General features: G+C 36.1%; 1 protein-coding gene and 1 long non-coding RNA gene across 2 annotated transcripts in view; both read left to right on the top strand.

The window, feature by feature from the left end:
* The window catches only part of LOC135086772 (uncharacterized), a 371,747-nt gene that overhangs the window by 73,059 nt on the left and 276,362 nt on the right, over positions 1-22,326 (top strand). The gene's annotated exons all lie outside the window — the stretch shown is intronic.
* Positions 17,678-22,326, top strand: part of LOC135087224 (potassium channel subfamily T member 1) — a 40,017-nt gene continuing 35,368 nt past the window's right edge. Inside the window, exons 1-2 of the mRNA XM_063982063.1 lie at positions 17,678-17,831; positions 18,371-18,530. Coding sequence (XP_063838133.1) covers positions 18,460-18,530 — 71 coding nt within the window. The 5' untranslated portion in view covers positions 17,678-17,831; positions 18,371-18,459. The remainder of the gene's footprint in view (positions 17,832-18,370; positions 18,531-22,326) is intronic.

The raw sequence follows: 22,326 nt of genomic DNA, 5'->3' as shown, positions 1-22,326 counted from the left end.
ATCTAGACAAATTATTGTTAATGTACAATGTACATGAATAATGGTAATTTTTAACCAAACCCATACATTGTTGGTCATTGTCTTTTCTTTTTACAATAAATTACCGGAAAATTGTAGGTCTATTCTAAGGTAAAAAAGTGTCGACAAATCGTCGCTATTATAAACCAAGTTGTAGCTGTGACACATGCAGCTGGGCATAAATATGAAATGAACTTACGTGCGTCAGTTGACGAGTGAATCATATTACTTAAGAGACGATTCGAGACGTAGGTACCTACTTCCGTTCTCATGCAAAGTAATTCATACCTTATGAGGTATAAAATGGGTGCTCTTTATGAAGTGCACCGATTTTACACGAGTGAGAATGAATTCTCAAAAGTAATTATGTATTTTAACATTTTGTTTTCTTCGAATGTTTACTTAATACATTTAGTTCAAATCCCGTTAAGAAGCTCTGAACTAAACCCAATTGAAAAATTATGGGCTCTAACTCCACGCGAGTTAGATCGGTAACCAATTTAAGGGCCCAAGTACAAGAGAAGGTTTAAAAATAGCGACACCTGCTCAAATACATATAATAGCATCAACTTGTGAATGGTTCAAAAATTTTATTGATGCCAAAGGTACTACACCCACCAGATTCTAAATGTATTGAAATCACGAAAATTTAGATACTTTTGTTCAAAAAAATATTGTACATCATTTTATCACATACTCGTACAATGGCACTCACAATTTTTTTTCTCGGCTGTACCTTGACAATGGAAGCCCTTACCGGTGTACCAAATACTTTTTAAGACGATCCTGTCTTTCATCCATAATTAATAATTTCAAAATGTGTGGTTAGCCACACATTTTTCTAAGCTTTGCCAAATATGAACTTTTTATTCTTCAAAATTGCGTGAATTCATCAGAATTCAATCAATCAATATGCGGCTAATACGTGGGACACTATTTAAGTTGTGAGCCTAACTATGAAAACAAAGTAGTATATTATTAAAATGGTATTGATTGCGTTTATTGGTATTGTCTTTCATGATTTATGTACTTTTTAATGTGTCCGAAACACTTTTCATAGCATTTTTTCCACTCAGCTTGAGGCACCTCCAAAGCATGGTTTTTGACCGCACCGACAGTTGCTTCTGGCTACATAAATCACTGTTCACGCATTTAATTTTAAAATAATGGGTACCAAAAGAAGTGTTTAGATTCCAAGCAAGAATTTTGTAGCGTTGGACCTGTTTATTTCATATTTTGAGTGTTCAAATAGTCAGTTGTTTGACGAGACGTGTAAAAGCTCACATTTTCGTTACGAATGGCGATTCGACTATGCTGGCCAGTTTCCCTTATTAAACTGAAGACTTTTGGAAAAAAAGTGGCTGTTTGCTATTAAGAATTAACCATTCTAAATTTCTCTAGTGACGTTTCTGTCATTTATTCGGATATTTCGGAAAAATAGGCGACCGTAAGTTTCAAAGTGTTCCGAGCGCATGGGACTTTTGTTGGAATTGGTTCATCTTAAAACACCTCCATAGTCGATAGCTGTTTATTTTCAGGATCATTATGCATGGATCCTTAATTCGTCAACTGTCACAATTTTAAAAACGGCTTTTAAAGCTTTTTAAACATATTTATCAAACATTTCCAAGGACTAAACGACACAAGCGTCCTATTGAGCGTTTGAAAAATTTTGTGACATCCAGCGAGAAAAAAACGTATTAACCATAATATAGTCATACAATATTTTATTACTGCTAGTGGAATTAATGCCTAGGATTATCTCAATCCTACGATATATCACATGACGAGGTTTCTCTTCCATTTTTCTGACAACATCAATGTTTTCCGCCACTATTAGTCATTTTGGACGACTTTCGCAAAGTTCACTGGTGAGCCAATGACATACAATATTATACTTCTTAAACTAGCGTTTTACAATGGTAAAGGACAGATCTTTATCACCAAAAGTGAAATTCAGCTGACCGCTTCAGTTTTGTATTGATTAACCACGTCGAAAGTCATAATAAATCTTCGCGCGAAAATTTCCGCAAATCAATTCCATGTTTTTGTAGTCAAGATAATTTTCAATTCAATGTTAATAATACAAAACATGCTCAAATGATAAAAAGTTTTGAATAAGGTTGTAGTAAAAAATGCAAACTTTTCATTAAAAGTATCAGATGTCGTCTAACAACACGTTATGTTGTCGAGGCTCACTACTTAAATAGTGCCCTAGTATTAAATTATTTATCATATCGTCACTTCGCCTTCTCGGCTCCCCGAACCAATGAACCATATACGGATTTCATTGATGAACTAATGAATGAATTTTATAAAAGAACATTCTGAACTATCTAATATCTGATTATGGGATGATATCAAAATTATAGTACATTGCAATTGCAATGTTTTGACTAGGATTAAGAATTATGACAAGTCCAGAATTTGCCATTTTATCACCTTTTTATCGGTTCTCATAGTTAGAACCTTTAAAAAGAAATTAAATACTTGTTGCTGTCATACATTTTATAAAGTAGCTACTTTTGTGTAACGGTACTTTTCAACGGCTTGATTTTATTTGACGCCTTTGTCGCGCCCAAGTAACAGGATTTTAATACAGTTCCAGCCGTCAGCGGACAATGGCGTACCGTTTATACGTTTCATCGAGATAGGTCACTGAAATCTTACGGTAACAAGCTTTTTTTCGGCCTTGGAGTCTACGTTTACTTTTTATTGATCGAAAAACTCACGTGCTACCTACTTAGATGTAGGCAGACGTTGTTAGTTGTCACCTCGAGTGGTTAGTGATCCTCATCGTCACATTGTTTCGTATACCGTTTCTGATGGGTTTGTCATTTACTTTTGGATTGATCAGGATTCAGTTTAGTTGGGCGTATTTATCATAGGTAATTTAATCTAAATCACATGTCAAAATATTCTTTAGATTCACGATCTAGGTTTACTAAAACCTGTCCAATTTTCCCAAAGTCTACTGCAAACATTGAACTTTGCATATTATGATATAGTCCGCGTCAATATTAGACTTAGATACTAGCAATTTTGCAAACAAAATGTCGACTAATATTGACATAGAATTGTATAAGCCCCTTGTGGCATGCATAAATTATATCTTTATTACTTTGTAAAGTGCAATAATAATACGATCTCTGAGATAATTCAGTATTTTATTCAATCTATTTTTATTATTGTGTTAGGATACTTCGTACACATACAAAATTGCTCATTTTGCTGAAACTATTGGAGTGGAATATGTATACACCTGATTACACCTGGACCTTGCCCAAACAACAACTTCGTGACCTACAAAATGGGTAAGCCAAAGAAAAATGGAGTGTACCTTACGCGGGATGTCCCTGTGGATTCGGAATTTCGGGTCCCTAATAAGGAGATACGCAAGCGAAAAAAGATCTCGACGCGGTTGGCCTCGAACAAAAAAATGTCGATGGGCTCACGAATCCCGCAAGTGTCGATCGGTAGAGAACAATAACTGTATGATTATCAAGAACATGAAACCAACAAAACTAAAAAAAAACCGGACAAGTGCGAGTCGGACTCGCGCACCGAGGGTTCCTGTAGGTACATTATAACTTTTATTTTGTTACAGCTTAAAGGTATTATAGACTTGAGTATTTAATATGAAATTCAATTTAATACCTTTAGGCGTTCATGAGGAAAGAGTAGTAAGTTTAAAATTATTAAAAATATATTTATTATATGATGTAGCTAAAAATTACGGTTTTCGCAATTTTTCCTTAATCTGTGCTATAAGACGCTGTTTTCTGCCAAATTTCAAGATTCTGAGTTCACGGGAAGTACCCTGTAGGTTTTGATTCCCTTACGAGTGTCGAAAATGGCGAAAATTTGCGGCATAACGGCTGCATCTTTTGATTGCGTTGGCTTAAAAGTTTGATTTTTTCACATCTCCAAGGGACAGTAGACCTGAGTATTTGGTACAAATTTTAGCTTGATACCTCCACGCGTTCTTGATAAAAAGGATGGTGACAGAGGGACGGATGGACGAACAACAAAGTGATCCTATAAGGGTTCCGTTTTTTTCTTTTGAGGTACGGAACCCTAAATAACAGTTTACGAGACAGATGATATTTTATTAAAATGTTTGTTAAGATTCCAAAATGTATTTGAATACTCTGTAGGTGGGGTAGAAGATACACACATACCAAGACAACTGCCTAAGTAAATAGTAACTTTAACAAACATTTCCAATATATTGTTTCAAATATTGAACAAGCATAGCGCCCATTCACATTTCAGAACACTAAAACAATTTGAAGGCTCACTTTTGTGGTCAAAACCAAAATATATTTATTTTGTACAACATTTTGTAACAATGTGGCGCTGTGTGACGCATGACTGAATATTGAACTAAGTACATTGTGCAACAAAACCATTGTTAAATATTAAAACACCGTTGTTCTGTTGTTGCAAAAACATTTTAATCCTTGTCATTTTCGATACTCCTGATAATCCTGTTATTCGTACATTGTAGAGAAACACCGGTAATCCATATTTCCCATAATTAATTTAACAATATCACAGATTGATAAATTGATAAATTACTTTTTGTGCGGAACAAATACGAGTATTAATGTTATGAATAACTAAGCTGGTATTAATATTGTTCAATGATATGCATATGCTTTTAATTTATTAGATACACTGTGTTGACTTTGCACAGTGTTTTTTTTTTACCCGAAAAAGTGACATTCTGTTTTTATCACTAAGTAATATCCAAAGTTTAACTTATTATTAATGTTAGACTAAACACCCAGGTGACAAATAGCTATAGATTTTTTTTTTTAAATATTTTAGAGAATTTATTTTGTACTGGGTCAAACTACAATTTTATTATTATTTAAAGAAACGTACACACTAAGCTTATCTTTGCATTGCAGGTAGGTAGGTTGGTGTATGGCGAATATTCGTTCGTTCGTTCGTTCGTTTCAGCCGAAAGCGAATATTATTGCACCTATAATTATTTAAAAGTAGTTATAGGAACGACAGTATGATTATTTTTTAAATTTAAGAAATTATTATTTTTCTCTTTTTCTACGCCGAAGTAGAATCTCTGCTTAGGTCAGATAAATTTCTTAAAATAAGCTCTATCACCTAAAATTTTTCTATATTCTAACTCGGCCGCAATTTCGAGAAAAAATATTTTTTCCAAAATGTTAGGATTGTCACAAAAAATGACCTTACGTAGTTCCACTTTCTTTAGGGTTCCGTGGCCAAAGGATGCTCATCGGTCCTAATTATGTGTTTAATTTGTCTTAGGTAGGTTATCAGTTAAATTACTATCAGTGCTCAAGAATACTGGTTCTTCATCATCTTTTAAGATTTATGAAGACTCTTGATCATCAGGAGTGGTATTTATATTTGCATAATATTAATTATGTCCCGTTAGCATCCTTTGGCCTAGTTCTTTACTACTTTAGCACGTTTGATATAGTTTAAGTAGAGCCAACAAAGAAGACGATATCTAAACACTTAAGAGTGGTTTCAGTTCAATGAAGCTGATTTGCATCAAAGTGAAATGAAAACCATGCGAGCGAGAAAGAGTTAACTAAGTGAGGTCTCCCAAGATAGTAGGTGTGACACATGGGGATGGGTTGTAACAGGACAAAATAGATATGATGTGTTCTATCTGTTACTGTTATCTAAAAATAACATATCCTTATACCTGTTATTTTATTATTTAAATATACACAATAAAAATGTATTGCGGTAAGAAAATCGATTGAAGGAGGCAGTACGACGAAGCTCACTTGTCAGCTAGTTATATTATAAATATAATATAAATATAAAATATAAAATGGTATTTATTTTTGACCACAAAAAAGTGGTACAAAGTTACTTACTTGCTATCAAAAACTTCCCTTCATGCTTAAAACAGGCTTAGGACTGCAAGACCTTTGTAAAAACAATTCTTATTATCCCTCCCTCAGATCATAGAAGGGAATAGATGTGAAACAGGGGCGTGGCGCGTGTCTCCGCGATATGCCCAGAAACGAACATCGCCCGCGACGCCAGGTTAGTCGCGATTCAGTCGTACTGAGGAAATGTTCTCCGATATTGTTGGATAATGCGTCGTAACGTGCAATAACATAAGTGAAACGAAGAACTACAGGAACAATGAAGTCATTTACCACATGTAAGTATTGCAAATCCATTGGTATTTTGCTTATAAATAAAAAAAACTAAACATTTTTACGAACGAATTCAGTGCCGTGACATTTACTGCGATATCGAAATTAGTGGTGATAAAAATTCAAACACGTTGTACATTGACGATTTAGTTAGCAACCACTTTATGTCATGCGTAACTACTGCGCAATGTATTTTATTTCTTCCGATATCCACTGACGCGTGAAAATACACAGTACGGCCGCATGTGCCGGTCGTAACATAGTGCAGGGCTCGTGTTCTAATACGGTTTCCTATTATCGATAAATAGAAGTAAATTATTATTTTCTATTTTCTAATTTTGAATGAAAAAATCATGAGTTGCTTGCGATTTTTAAGTTTTTACAAAAACAATAACAATAGTAGAAGGGATTAGTAACTGTCAACTATGTAATTACTATAAGAGCTAGTTGAAAGCCTAATATAGGCATTATTTTTGATAAACATAGGCGGTACGAATTTCGCCATAATTAAAAAGTTAATGCGCGATAGTAGTTAATAATAATTACAGCGATCCTGTTATTATTATTAAAGTAAATAATAATATATTACCAATATTGTAAATACTGGTAAAAATCGCAAGTACCTACTTAACCCATGACTTTTCATACAAACTTTGTCAGTCTATAACTTCTATACTCCATCGATAACGACATTGAGCTTTGGTTGGGGTAAATTAATATAAGGTAACTTCATTTAGTCCCAATAATTGATTCTGAGTTTTTCGTCCATACAAAATGGAACTGACTCCTTTATGCAAAAATCGTTAAACAACATAATAATAACGTATAATAATAAAAAGGTTTTCATACAAGCATTTTTTAAACCAATTTCGAGCCTTGCCCCCAGGATTTAAAGTATCGATATCTTATCGACTCCATTTTATCTTTCTTCTCTCTAATTGCTTTTTTCAAAGTGTGCGTCACGTCACGCGGCCATTGATTGGCCATTTAGGGTTCTTACACACGAACAGCATTTTGCTGTCGACGCATGTAACTGCAGTCGACGTCAGAAGGCGACGGCTAGCTGTCGACATGCTGCCGACGTGCTGTCGACGCGTTCGCGGCTGCCGCCGGCAGGTGGCGACAGCTAGCCGCCTCCGCCATTTTGAAGGTCAACTGTCAGTAGTCCAGGAGCTTACACGCACACCTAATGAGTTCCGAACAAATTGATTCGGAATTGCTAAAAAATTTGTGCTGTCAAAAACAATGAAATAATATGGAACTCGAATTTAGAAGGCTACCATAATAAAACATAAAAAAATAGAGCATGGGCGTCGGTGTGTGTAGTCTCGTTCTCTATTCAATAACATTTCTTAAACCCACAATGACCGGTTCTTTCACTTTCGTCGACGACGACGGAGTAAATGCAACAACAGTGTTTCTTCAATGAAATCCATTTTCAACTGGCTGGCTCCTGTACAAAGACGTACGCCGACACGGTCGTCGCAGCAAGCTGTCGACTCGTCGACGGCAGACGTCGACGTGTCGACAGCTTGCTGCGGGCACGTCGACGGCTAGCTGCCGACAAGTGACGGCGACTGCGGTCGCCTTTGCTGTCGTCAATGTGCTGCTCGTGTGTAAGAGCTCTAAGGCACGCCTTCTGGCCAATCACAGCACTTTTAAGCCGGTTGTACATGTTGTCGTAGACTCTCAGTCGCTTTGTTTTTACACAGTTGAATGTGTGTGTGGGAGCTGTGGTGGGGGAAATGTGGGGACACTGGTTCTCGTTGTAGTTACGCGCGACTTCATATCTATTCTCTTTCTATGATCTGAGATCCCTCCCTATTCAAGAGGTTTAGCAAATTGGCGCATTTAAAAGTTTTGATTGTATGTACATACATAATGTTGGATATTTACAAGTAGTTTTTTTTTACAATTTGTGGACACCAAGCCACATTCTCCTCTCGTTTAAATGGATAACGAATACCGCCATTTTATGATCTAGCTAGGTCGATGTAACTGAATTTTGGCGTGTCGTCGGTTACAGATTAGGCAAGTGCTTAATCAGTGATGCGTCGCACTGATTGATTGCTGGCCGTTATTAAATGGATAAACGATATGCTGTTATCGAATACCGCCATTTTATGATCTAGGCCGGTGTGAATTTCCGATGTCATATGTATTTCCAGCTGCGGCATTATTTTTTACTATTTGAAAGATATGCATTTTGAATGCTTGTCTTGAAAAGTGTCACAGAATAAATATTTACTAGGTAGTAATAATGCGAATAATCATCGTTAATATTATTAAGACCGGTGCAAGGTTCTTTATTTGCCAGGAGTAACTGGAGTATGTGTAACAACAGTCACATTGTTTGCTTCTGACAATACGTTGCAGCGTTGGTGTGAAAACCCGCAGAATCCATACAAGCTTACAGGTGCTCACGGCAGATTGTTGCACGAGCTTTGATACTTCCAACAGTGTGAGTGAATGTTTGTCCGAAGCTAAAAGAGATTTTCACAGATATATGGATATGGATTAGAATGTTCGATTGGGAACAGGTAGGTATGTTTGTACCTATTCTACTTAATCGTACTAACTAAAAATACCCGAATTTTGAGAAAAGCACATTAATTCAGATTTGACGTTTATCTTACGTATGCCTAATAAAAGTACTTTTTATTTAATTTGTGTTTTGTTGATGGATTGGCCTTTTCTTAAAAAAAACAACCAACTTCCTTTTACGGTTCCATGATGAGACTGACGGATAGAGGAGGCTAAGTAAATAGTTTTTTTTAGTTTATTGTAAGTATATCTATCTACATTGGCAACTCAAGCAAAAGAATAAAAAACGTTCGTTTTTAGTTTCCAGGAAAAAATACTTACGAAATACATGATAGTGACCTGACATTACTACCAGTTCAAGTTTCTATCAATGTTAAAACGGTACTGAGAAATGACTGACTTTTTGTAATGAACGACTTCTGTTACTTTATACGGATTCCGGGGACATGTTCTATAAATAATATTCAAAAACAAGATAAAAGGATCTTTGTTCATATTCCGTCCCTTTCCTTGCGGCTTGCTTGATATTAAATTTCAGTGTATCTGAAATGAGAAGGACTGAAATGAACCTAGACACGAAAGCCCGAACATATTCGTCTTGGGGAATAGAAATTGCATGTGGTGGGCCCGGACGATTTTCCTGTCAATCAAAATTCCACTCCACAAAGCTACTTTCGATTGGAAAAGAAATATTAAAGAACCTAAAATATGTAGAAAACCGGCATTCTAAACTGAAAACTATAAACGATATGGCAAACTTTTTAAAACTTCGGGAATGTAGCTTTCGTGCTTAAGACGTTTCTTTAATGAGCAACCTGACTGCTCTGGTTAAAAGTTATCAGTAAGTTTATAATACATATATCGGCTGTCAATTAATTTTAACTAGCAACATGACTCAACTTTTCATTATTTGCCTTTCTCATTTTAATATAAAATTAACGATTTTGATAACAAAGTTGAGCTAAGACGGAAATTGACAAAAAATATGAACTCAGATGATTGAGGAACGTGGTTTTCGTGAACTTTGCATTCCCGAACTAAGTATGTTATTCCAATAAGGCAGCTTTTTTGCAAATAAGTAATATGTTGACTGCAGTTTATGAAAAAACTAGTGCTGACATTAAAGCAATAATAAGCCAAGAAATGATGAACAGTGGATATTTGGTCAACTGTATGTCATGACTCAATTACTGCTGGCCATTACATCAAAGAAGAGGGATTTGAACTTAAGTCTTTTCTACTGGATTGCGTTTCATTGATTGAAAGTCACACATCGTAATACTTATCTTGCGCGTGTATTAAAAGGTATTTGCAACGATTGGGGTGTAACCGATAAAACACTCCTGTCTGTATCCCACCCACGCCTTAGCGGTAAATGACGCACTGAAAGATAAAGATTTTACCGACATAGTATGCAAAGTAAAACGATCGTCCGAATTTTCAAGCAGAGCAACGTCGCCTAAGAAAAACTAAAAATATACCAAGAGCAGGCCGGTAGCGTACCTAAAAGATTGATCCAGGAAGTACCTACTAGATGGAACTCCACGTTCACAATGCTGAAAAGATTCGTGGAACTTAGAGAGACTCAACAGTGCCATTGTTAATTTAGGTACAGGACTTAAAACATTAACGGAGTATGAATGGACGGTATGCCACGAACTGTGCATAGCTAGTCCTTCAGCCTTGCGAGGTTTCTAGCAAAAATACATCACTGGAAACCTAATTATTCCCCTAACCTAGAGGCTGACTAAGGCATTAGAAAACATAACAAGCAACGGTACTTATGCCATGCGTCGACTGTTTGCGCTAAGACTTCGTAGGTAGGGCATGAATATCGGAATCTCGGAATCTCGTAATAGCGGAATCTCGGACTGCGAGATCCGATATTTCAATTCCGATATTGAGCGACCCAATATCGTAATATCGGAATCAGATAAAAGTTTTAATTGAGATTTTAAACAAAGCGTTTAAACTCGCCAAAACCTGCCACAAAGCCCAAAGTACATGATTAGCATATACCAATGATTTTCTCATGTCTCTCACCATCACTTTTTGTTCCACTGCAAATATTTTAATATCTTTACTATGGTTAATTTAACTTGTTCTAAATCAATTTTAGCATTTGCCATAAGTACTTGGTCAACAAAGAACGACATCTCAACTCCCTTTCAAACATTAATTTTACTCAGTCAGTTCTGCGTACTATGTGCCCTGCCCATTGCCACTTCAGCTTGCTAATCCGTCGGGCTATGTCAGCGACCTTAGTTAGTTTACGGAGCTCCTCATTTCTGATTAGATCTCGTAAAGAAACACCAAGCTTATCCCTCTCCATAGCACGTTGTGCCCTATATTCGAGCCGTATAGGTATCATCACTGGTAACACACACTAATTGAAGACTTTCGTCTTCGTATTCGACGATTTACCTCTTTCTCGAAATTGCATCTAACTACCTAGCTGATCGTTTGTCCGAGATAGACATACTTACTTATCAACAATCTCGAGAATCGAGCTCCTAACCGAAACTGGGTAAGGAGCAACATGGACATTCGACATAAGCTTCGTTTTTTCCCTATTCATCCGAAGGCCTACCTGTTGAGAAACTCGATTAAGGTCTTCGAGCATTGTGATAAGGTCTTCCAACGGTTCTGCCTTAGTACGCAAAACAGATGGACGATGAGGCAGCAAGGTTCTGTAGTGGAGGCCACGTACCGGAAAGCGCAGCGTAGGACTCATAACCACAAGGTGGACCGACGACCTCATAAAGGTAACAAGAAGGCGCTGGATGCAGGCCGCCACCAACCGGCCATTGTAAAAATCAGCATCGGAGCCTGTGTTCAGCAGTGGACATCCTATGGCTGACGTGATGATGATGATGGCTCGTGGTTTTGTGAGTTGTACATCGATAATCAAAAAGGAACAAATTACAAGCATATTCAAGTTTTTTACCACTCTCTACAATTTTTGTAACACGTGATTTGAATGACTCTAAAATTCATTCCGCCAACATAAAACAGGGTAAATAATGAAGGAGTAAAAAAGTTTATTTGATACCTGTGATTTTACAAAAACACTTTAATTATTTGCTAGTCCATATAGGGTCATTATCAGTAACCATTCATTATCAGGTGATCCGTCTGCTCGTTTGCCTCTTGTCACATAAAAACCAAATGCAATCGATACCCATAACGTAAAAATGGTTTTAAAATACTTTAATTTTATGAAGTGCTGTTTTGTACCAAATTAAAGATTTTGATTAAAATCATTATTTTATTGTAAACAATCCAGAATTCTTACGAATATAACCAAATATTAATTCTATAGCACATGAACTCAATTCCGATATTAATATCGGAATTCCGATATTGAGATCTAATATCGGAATCCAATATCGGAATTGAAAACCTTCCGATATTACATGCCCTATTCGTAGGCAATAGTAAAGCATGATTTGTAAATTTAGATCGAAGCAGAGCTTTTCGGAATTGTATGTTTCTGGACCCGAGTTTTAAGTTTTATTCTAAAGAGCAACGTGTGGCTGATGAAGCAAAAAAGCAAACAATTTCCTTAGTCGTGAGCATTCATTCATCAGCCAATGCAACTTCAGAGTCTCCTGCGACTTCTGTTACGGATGCTGCAATGCCATAAAGCACAGCCATCGACTATTTGGGAAGACTTCGACACCAAAATGCAGGACATACAACCTGAAGGAACAGCCCAGCAGCAGCAGGTTCAGCGCTATTACGAAGACAACATCATTCTCATGACTGACTGCCCAATGAGTTGGTGGAGGACTCACGATTGATTTACCGAACACTGTATAAAATTGTCTCGAAAAAAATGAATGCCATATGGCCTCTTCAGTACCCTGTGAAAGGGTTTTCTCGGCAGCTGGGTACATATTAATAATGGCCAGCAAAAAATCAGTGCGACGCATCGCAGATTAAGCGCTTGCCTAATCTGTAACTGACGACACGCCAAAATTCAGTTACATCGACCTAAATCATAAAATGGCGGTATTAGCTAAGAGCATAACGTTTATCCATTTAATAACGGCCAGCAGTCAATGAGTGCGACGCATCACTGATAAAGCGCTTGCCTAATCTGTTACCAACGACACGCCAAAATTCAGTGACATTTCCCGCCGGTAGGGGCGCTAAAACTCATTACCATAAATGACGTTAACCTAGCAATGTTTCTGGACTTCGTACAGATGATCGCACATCCAGCTAAACACTGCTGTAACTATGTTAAGTTACCTAGTCGCAATAGCTGCAATTTGACAACAAAATGTAGAGTCTGATATGCCTTCGACTATGCATTGAATAAATTGGTACTTCAATTTTCATCATTGATGATTTTTTCTCATTAAGTGGAAAAAAGGGTCCCAGAAATGTATGGCCAAAGGGCTTAATTCAAGAGGTGTGTCCGGGTGGTCGGTGGTGGATGGGCGAGTCAGGGTGGTCAAGATATGGACGGCATCTGGGCTGCTTACGCGTTCTGCTACATGCGTCGCTCGAATTCCTCTGAGCAGAGAGTGCTGCAAGCTGCACTGGGGTGGGGTGTGTTAGCGACGCGACGCGATTAGCAAATAACCTTTATTGGTGTTGGCAACGCGATTAACGAAAACCTTTTTGTGACTCCTGGCTATGGCCATTTTATGAAATAATTTTAAAAAAACATTCATTGTCTTTGAGCTGTCAAAATTTTATTGAACTCATTCCTTGTTTTTTTCACATAAAATCGCTGTTGTAAAGTTGTAAATTCAGTTTAAAAATACAGTCCATTTTAAGAAAACAACTTCACTGTTGTCATCTTTTTCTAACACTATTATTTATTTATTATTAAGTTTTGACACATCACATTCTATTCATAAATACTCCCTGCCTGCTGTCAACTGATTAATGCGAGAAAAAGTTGCTGAGCACTTTGTTATTTAGCTTTACATAATCTTTATACGTCCTGTTGGCGACAGACCTTTGTTTTAGATTAATTTCTTTTCATTATTTTTTACTTTTCTATTATTTTTGGAATTTTAGAATTTTCTATTGTTTTGTTTTTATATTGTTTCTTTGAAATATATCAGTTTTACGATCTTAATTAATACGCGAGAAGTGCTCTGTTGTTTTAAGTTTTATTTGTGCAATACAAAAGTTGCGTGTGAAGTGATGTGAGTTTCATTGCAATAGTAGCCCTGCCTTGCTTCCTGATAGTCCACATCCATCGTTTTCACGTAGGACCATATAAAATATGATCACAACCAACATTAGTCAGCCGTGCAGTTTTAAATTATAACAGATTGGTCACCATTCGCTAAACGGCCTAGTCTATTAATTAAAAGTCTAATTCAGATATGGCCGTGGACTTCAGAACGGCATAATCAATTGATTCATAAGTGACTTATCTAACTATTTGATCAGTGCAATAGGTACGCTAATGGTTTAATAGAATTGTACAAGAAAAAGGATTCGTAACATCAGTCATTCGAACTCATTAAATTAGGTACTTGATGGATATAGGTAGACATGATGTGATGATGATGATAATGAAAGAAAAGTAATTAAGGCACCGCAGTATAATTTTGAAAGAAATACCCGTCTATTTTTACTTACTCAATGTTTACAGGAAAACTATGGCAAAACTTGTTTACCTACAGGAAAATACTATGAAATTTATCGATAGCTACAAAGCCTTTTTTCTTTCAAAATGTTACTTTCAGTGGCATCGGCGGCATGGCGGCCTTTATTTAGTTAAAATCTTTATTGCACTCACTTAATATACATATAGCGTTACAACATGCGAGCTTACTGCCATGTGGCATTCTCTTCCAGCTAACCAAAAAGTTAGGCAAAACAGAGAATTAGAGTAGGTGGTGCAAAATAGTACAAATACATAAAATGTATACTTATAAGTATAATACATAAAATACAGTGTGAGTCACGTTAAAGTGTACATACGAAAATAGATGAAACTAGACCTATTTTTATCGCCAAAAAAGAGGTCAAAAAATTTTGAGATTTTTTTAAAAAAAATTATATATATTTTTTGCTTCCAATTACTTATTGTAAAGAAAACGTAATAACTTTTAAACTAAGCGGTATATCCTGATAAAATAAAAACAGTAATAATGCTAAATAACAGGCGATACTAAAAAAAATACATACAATACACAAAAAATGCCAACAAGTAATAAAAAATGATACTTTTTGAAAAAAATCTGCTTAAAAATTCGTGTTTTTTTGGTTATTTCATAAATTTCTCCAAAAAATGCCCCTATAACAGGTGGTTTTTATTGTTGTGTATTATTCTCTATCGTATTACCTTTGTAAAACCAAAAATTGCATGTCTCTATCCCTATCACAACATTTGCTATGATAGTTTGAACTAAGCCTCTCCGGGCGCGCCATTCAACGCTTCGTTAACAACGAAACTGAAAATGGTATTTGAAATTTGCCTGCCTAATGTTCTCGGAAAGAGCGTTCCAAAGGCGAATAGAATATTAAGGAATGAGTTAGAGAGGAAACCAGTGCGGTGGGATGGAGTAGAAAGAAAAAGTTTGTTGGAGGAACGAAGTTGCTGTACGTGTGTTGAAGTTGAGTATACTGAGATTTCAGATAGGAAGGAGCATTAGGGTCGTTTAAGATAGTAAAAAGTGTAGTGAGAATTCTGGCATTACGCCGTAAAGGAACAGGTAGCCATTTGAGCTCAGACCGGTAGGAGGAGTTGAAGGAGGAGAACTTGGTTAAGGTCCGGATAACACACCTCAGCATAATATATGAGCAGGAAAATTAGGGCGTGGACAAGTAAAACCTTAGTTTTGTCAGGAAGGAAATATTTTAATCTGCAAAGAGAACGCAATGTAGCAGTGACCCTACGACTAATCTCTGAGACCTGATTCGTCCAGCCAAGAGTAGAGTCAAGGTATAAGTCAAGAAGTTGAAGATCGTCAACATACAGATGGTGAGATGAGTCAATACCGAAGGTGATGGAATTGATGAAATTAGAGAAAAGGAGAGGGGAAAGTATACCACCCTGCGGAACACCAGTACCAGGTCTGGTCTGGTCTGGTCAAAACCAGGTCACGCCAGTGGGAAATATTTTCATCTATGCGTACGGCCTGTTGGCGACCGCAGAGGTAGGAAGCGAACCAATCCATGACAACTGGTGACATTATTGTATCTGGATAACAGCAATAGGAGGACTTCATGGTCAACTGTATTAAAGGCATTGGAGAAATCAATGAGTACATACAAGCAATGTTAGTTGGCCATGTTCATTCCCATTTTGATGTCTTGCTAATATTCAATTAAGAGATCCAAAGTGAATTATATTCGGAAATTGAGTGATGCAATGAAAGAAATGTACGGATGTACGGTTATTTTATGATAGGCAAAGTATCGAAGTACATAAGCATGTAAACTATTGTTATGAGATCTTGGCATCGAGAAATGTGGCCAAGGATATCGATCTAATTAGCTTCAGTCTTCAGACAAGTAGAGAACATCAAAATCAAAGCACTTTCGCTCTACATGGATTCGCTTTATCTGAACAATCCTGTGCCGCCGCCTAGTAGATGACGAACCATTAATTACGCTACAACCTATAAATCCATTGAGCCAGAACGTAGTGTAAATTTAAATCAATCGGATATGGATGCAAATCACTTTACACCACAAATATACAAAATTGATAGAATTTCCTCTAAATAGCAGACATGCTTAATTAAGCACAATTTTACCTCTCTAACTTAAAGTATGAATGCTTCTCGTAACTCGAGATGGTTGTTCTTAAAGTAGACAATAATTACGTGAAACCGGTTTCTGGGCATTTTACTTTAATTTTCATCTTTTATGTTTAAGTGTTTTTTAATATTGTTATAAAAAGCTTTAGAAAACATTAAGTTTTTTTTTTAAATTGGTATCTGTATAAAAATATTGTTATTTAAAAAAAAAAAAATTGTAACGAAAACGGACGACCTTTAGGACGAGCTGTCTTTGAAGATTAAATTCTAATTGAATAAATAAAAACTAATTAAACATTTCATACGTAAAAGTAGTCCTTGAAATCAATTTTATATTCATTCTTTTTTATATAAATAAAAAATAATGATGAACAACACAGCTGTTATATGAATGAAAGTATATGCTATTAATATTGAACAAAAAAACTCTAAGGATAGAAAGATAATAATATGATTGTTAAAAAATAAATAAACTAAGTATCTTTCGATCTTAAAGTTGGTGTATTTAAATCTAACTCAAACATCTAATCTCTTTATTCAACATCAGTAATTTTGTAACGTATGTACCATTTCCCCGGTGAATTATCAGTATAAAAAATTCAACAAATTACTCTATCATGCGTCGATCACACTCCACGGGGTGATATATTATCGTGTGTGCGTGTTGCGTGAAACCACTTTCTTTACAAATTTTCCTTGAAGACTTTAATTAAGAAATTAACGGCCTTTTTGTTTCGAATTCATTTCAACGAACGCCAACCAAAGCTATTTCCAATATTCTGTGGCTATCTCAATAAAAGTTTTGATTGAAAAACTGGTCCCACGCCATAAATCCTACGCTGGATTGACAGCAATTGCAGTAGCTTTTAAATTCTTATTGTTATTGATATTGAGAGGCGAAAGATATACTAAAGACTGTTATGCGCTACTTGTTAATTGTGGGTTCTCATGCTGCAACTGAAAGGTCTAACCACGTCCCTAGACGATACGAATAGCGAGTGCAGAACGTAATTAGTCTAACCAAGTCATTTAACTGATGCGTAAGTGTAATTAGTTGATGATGAAATCGCTATTAGTTCGGCGTGTGTTCAAACAGCGTTTGAGGTATATGGAAGGCGGACGAGCGCTAGGGCGGACGGTAGGGCGCGGGCGAGGGCGGGCGCGGGCGACTGCCACCCGGCCCGCCGCCAGTCGACCGTAGGCGCGCGAACCGGAGACCGCTCCGACGCGCCCTCGCGATTTCACACACCGCAATTTAAAACATACCCTCTACATTACACACTCACATATTCACCACCAACAAATGAACATCACCATGAACACCCTATGAACATTACGAGAGACGAACGATTCTAATCACCGGGTAAATGTATAAAACACCTGTTACTACACCGTATTTACCAACAAAATGTGCTACGAAGTTAAACTTGCTTAGCAACTGTTTAGTTATCGGTTGTTAATTTATTAAAGTACTCGTATTAAGTGATAATTTGAACTGCTTACGAGAGCAATGAAAAAAGTTAGTCGGTTTCTAAATGTCATAATTAAACTGATGATTATATTTACTATTACGGTTCTATCGAATAAGCTTTTAAGTTATTGTGTAATATTACTATAAATGAAGAGATTAATAATAACATAAATTAATTACTCGTACTTCATACAAAAAGTACAAATTAATGTTTCAAACTGATTTTGTATACGTTATTTGAAATTGCGATCAAAGACTAACTTTAATTGAAAGGAACCGTCAAATTGCCTGCTAAACTGAATGTCACAGATTGTTAACGGTAAACAAGTACGTACTACAAACAAAGCCACAAACGTGAAGACATTCCAAATGAAGTTTTCATTCGGATTGCCCTCGTTGGTCGTTACACGTAAATAACTCAAGTTCAACAGCCACCTACCAACTAAGACGACCACTAAACAACAACTGCTTAATTATTAACACGACTCTGTGAAGATTGCGAACCGAAGACAAACACAGCATGGCTGCAGTCAGTAGATACAGTTCCTACAACTGCCTAACGGGCTGGGACAGTTACGATAAGATACCCAGGTAACAAACATTTTATTTATTTAAATGCCAGAATATTTAAATTGGAATTACTACATTTAATCGTATAAAGCCGCCCGACTAAACGGCTTACGTTGGGAACACCACGAGAGACAATAATTAGGACTGACGGTCGATCTGACGAGCCCACCGAGGCGGCAACAGTTAAAATAATTTAAATTATTACGTGGTAAATTCTAAATCTAAATTCGTACTGAATTTCAACAAAATCAATAAGCACAGCTTGTTGCTACTTCGTGTTCTCATCATAAATTAACATCCGCTTGTTTTATTTACGTTGTCGTATCTTATTCCGTTTCAGAGGATTTTAAAATTTATATTAACGAATATGGAGTAGGTTAGAGGTTTCCACTTATTAAACAGAGATTTTTTAAAATAAATCTGCTGGAATTTATATATTCCTTGACCTTGACCTTTATTTAAATAAAAAGCAATTGAAACAAGATGAAACTGCAGCTCGTCGTTAATTGTTAATGCTCGTATAATATGCATTGTGCATTCGCTTCATTGCTGCAGATGCTAACTCGCGTTCTCGAGAAACGTGCAACCTTGCAGTCATGTCTTGGACGCCAATGACATTCTTATCTTGTGTATTGTGCAGGTTGCTTCTAGCTAGATGATAAGAAAACGTGATTTCAGTCTAATCCGATGTTAGAATTTGCCTTTTAAATCCGTACAAAATTATAGATATTATAAAATCCTTTTACAGAAATCTTCAGCAATCTTTCGCGTTTTAGTTATGTTAAAAGTATATTAGCAGTCAAGATTGTCATTTGTTTTTCTCAAATTGACAGCATTTTCAGTCGTAGTCTCGGGACTGCACAGTTTAAAAGATAAAACAGACAAAATGACCTTTTAATAATGAGATAGGTATTTACTCGTATTTAGGGATACAACACAATAACTTATGTTTGAACTCATATTTCCAATAATATCAATGACCCATCATGTTAATTTCGTGCATATTAGTTTTTGTGTGGTGTTTTATTACAAATAGATAAATAAGCAACAAAATTCAAACAGGACAAGGACAGTCTAGTAAGACGAATCAGGAAGCAACTACATACATAAAATAATTCAGGATTGTTGTTAACGTTTTTAACATAGTACGAGTAGGTACTCGTAGCTTACATAAGTCTGTATCTTTGCAGTCCTGTGCCAAAAAAGTTTTGTCTTTAAGTGTAGCTAAATTATTAACGTTTGTTTGTAAATCTGTGCCAAGCTCTAGTAAGAAACTCTCAGACTAGATTTACCTGCAAGCGCTAGCTCTTAACTTAGTTATTAAGATCTTTGTATCGCTTTTACCGGTCACTTGACAGACATCGTATTACTGAACACGATTTACTTCGTATAAAGTGCTTCTTTTACTTCGTCTAACTTTGAGTAAGTATTCCAATCCAACACAGACGAGCCGGATCGTTTTTGCTTTGATACGCTGCGAGCTCCATAAGCCAATCCAATCTCATAAGCTGATCCCATTGAAATGTGATTGGACAAACACAAAGAAACATCTATCATGTTTCTCATTGTGAGAGTATTTTTAAGAATTACACTTTTGACGTACTTATAGTACCTACCTAACACATTATCAACCGTACATTAACTATTGTCACTACGACTGTTTAGCAGCTAAACTATTTGAATTGAAGTTGAACTGATTCCATAAAATTGAAGAGGATAATTTTTCTATTTAACTAAAGGTGAAACTAAAATATATTACAGCGGCACAATCTCCCACAGTCGTTCATTACGTACTGAAAGAACAAACAAAACTATAAGCCATTGTTTTTCCCTCTTTTTTAATATTACAGCACGGATTCTGCGGTAGGACAAAGGTAATCCATTATAATTAAAAATTAAGTTGTGGATTGCATTTACGTGGAACGTCTTTGGTTGCTAATTAATTAGGTTTCTGTGGGTACAATGTAGGGGCGACCTGGGAGCGCTGTAACAGAGGACAGTCGTCACGTTGTTGTCAACTTCATGAAACTTAAGGACTTTACAGAGCTGGAGGCAAAATTTCGTCCAAGTTTATCCCTTTCTCCTGCAACTTACGGGGATAATGTAATGAGGGTATGACTAATTACTTAAACTGAAGACTCACGGTCAGTTGTTTGAGTGTTCGGCTTTACTTTCATTATGCCAATTATATCGAATTGAGGCTTATCTTTCAGGCCGAAATCGAACTCTCGAAATTTACTTAGTTAAAACCAATTATTTTAGAATGGATAAAGTTCAGTTGTATTTTTTGTTGAATAATGCATTTCAGGCTAGTTTTATTTTAATGTATAGCAATGGTAAATTCAGACCAAATAGCTTTTACTAAAATTGATTTACACTGAAGAAAACACTCTTGACTATATTCATAACTATTTTGAAATCCGTATGTTAGGACATCTAAGGAAATTCATTACAATAAAATAACAGCCTATTCTAAAAACGTAATTTTGTGAAGGCAAATATTTGTACAAAACATGCTATGTATGAACAGATTCAATGTCCTTGTTTGAGTTAGAAATGTACGCACTCCCGGATTTTGGTAATACGCCAATGTAAAATACGCAACACGGAGTTATATACGATCGATCCCGCGCCATTGCAGATTTAAAAGTAAGGCCCACCAGAGAATTTAGCTTCCATTTCAGATTTTTCAGTGGCTGTAATGCGGCGATCTAAAACGGTCCATTTCATTCGTGCTTGCGTTTGCCTTCTCTACTTGTCTGTCTCACATCTCTACTAAAATATTAATGTGAATGTTGTGACGCTTGGGGAATCCATGTTATTTCGTGATATTGGAAAAATCCGAACAGTGAAATAATTAATGATGCCTATCTATTTTTAAAATACAACGAAAATAGCAATAACTACCAACCTTGTACAGGAAAGGTGTAAGAAGGGCTAGTCCATACATTTGTCCATATACATAATGTATGTACAAGTGTATATTGGTGATTGTATTAATTAAAAAAGCATATTCTCTTACATTTCTATCGTCATAATGAAAACAGTTTCCCCATGGGTGTGTAGGTACACTTTTGCCGAAGCACGCAAGCACCGTTAAGGCCACTTTAATGTCGACACTTAGCCAGTACAATGCTATAAAATAAATGTTTTAACTTTTATCGCTAGACTTCTATATTAGTAGGATAAATATATCATCATTTTTCTTATAAATGTGATGATTCAAAAATGCATTACACAAAGTTTTGTGATATATCAGCACACGAGTACTTTGCAATTGCCATTTCCTACTACGCACACATTTACCGCGTTCTCATAATTAATTGTAGAACACATTATTTAATTAAGCTCGGAAATTGATTGTGGCTTGCTCGTACGAACCTGTGCCTTTTTGTAGAGCTATTGTGAAGTCAAAGGTCTATGCCAGCAAACCACAATTAATTTACGAGCTCAAGGCCCAGTGTGAAAGGGTTGTCTCTTTATGATGAGGCCGTTTAATGTACGGAACATTAAAAGGAAATATGGAATTTAATATGAATCGTAGTCGTTCTATTAATTTATTTTATAAAAGACATTTTAGTCTTAAGAAGTTCGTATATTAAGTACTATCTACCCAATAAGTAAATCCAGTTTTTGACAAAAAAGGAGAATAAACACTAAAGAGTACACAAAAGAGTCTTGTTGCGAATCGTTCCTGCTGTCCCTACCCTTAGCCTAGGACCTGACCTATTTGATGTTAAGTAATGTGATATACCTACACCAGAAATGTCTGAAACTTTAGTATAATATAATTTCGAAGTTCCGCTACAAAAATGAG

This window comes from Ostrinia nubilalis, chromosome Z (genome assembly GCF_963855985.1).
Source record: "Ostrinia nubilalis chromosome Z, ilOstNubi1.1, whole genome shotgun sequence".
In the NCBI taxonomy this organism is placed as follows: Eukaryota; Metazoa; Arthropoda; class Insecta; order Lepidoptera; family Crambidae; genus Ostrinia; species Ostrinia nubilalis.
Note: the sequence above shows the minus strand (reverse complement) of the source record. Positions and strands in the feature narration are given on the sequence as shown.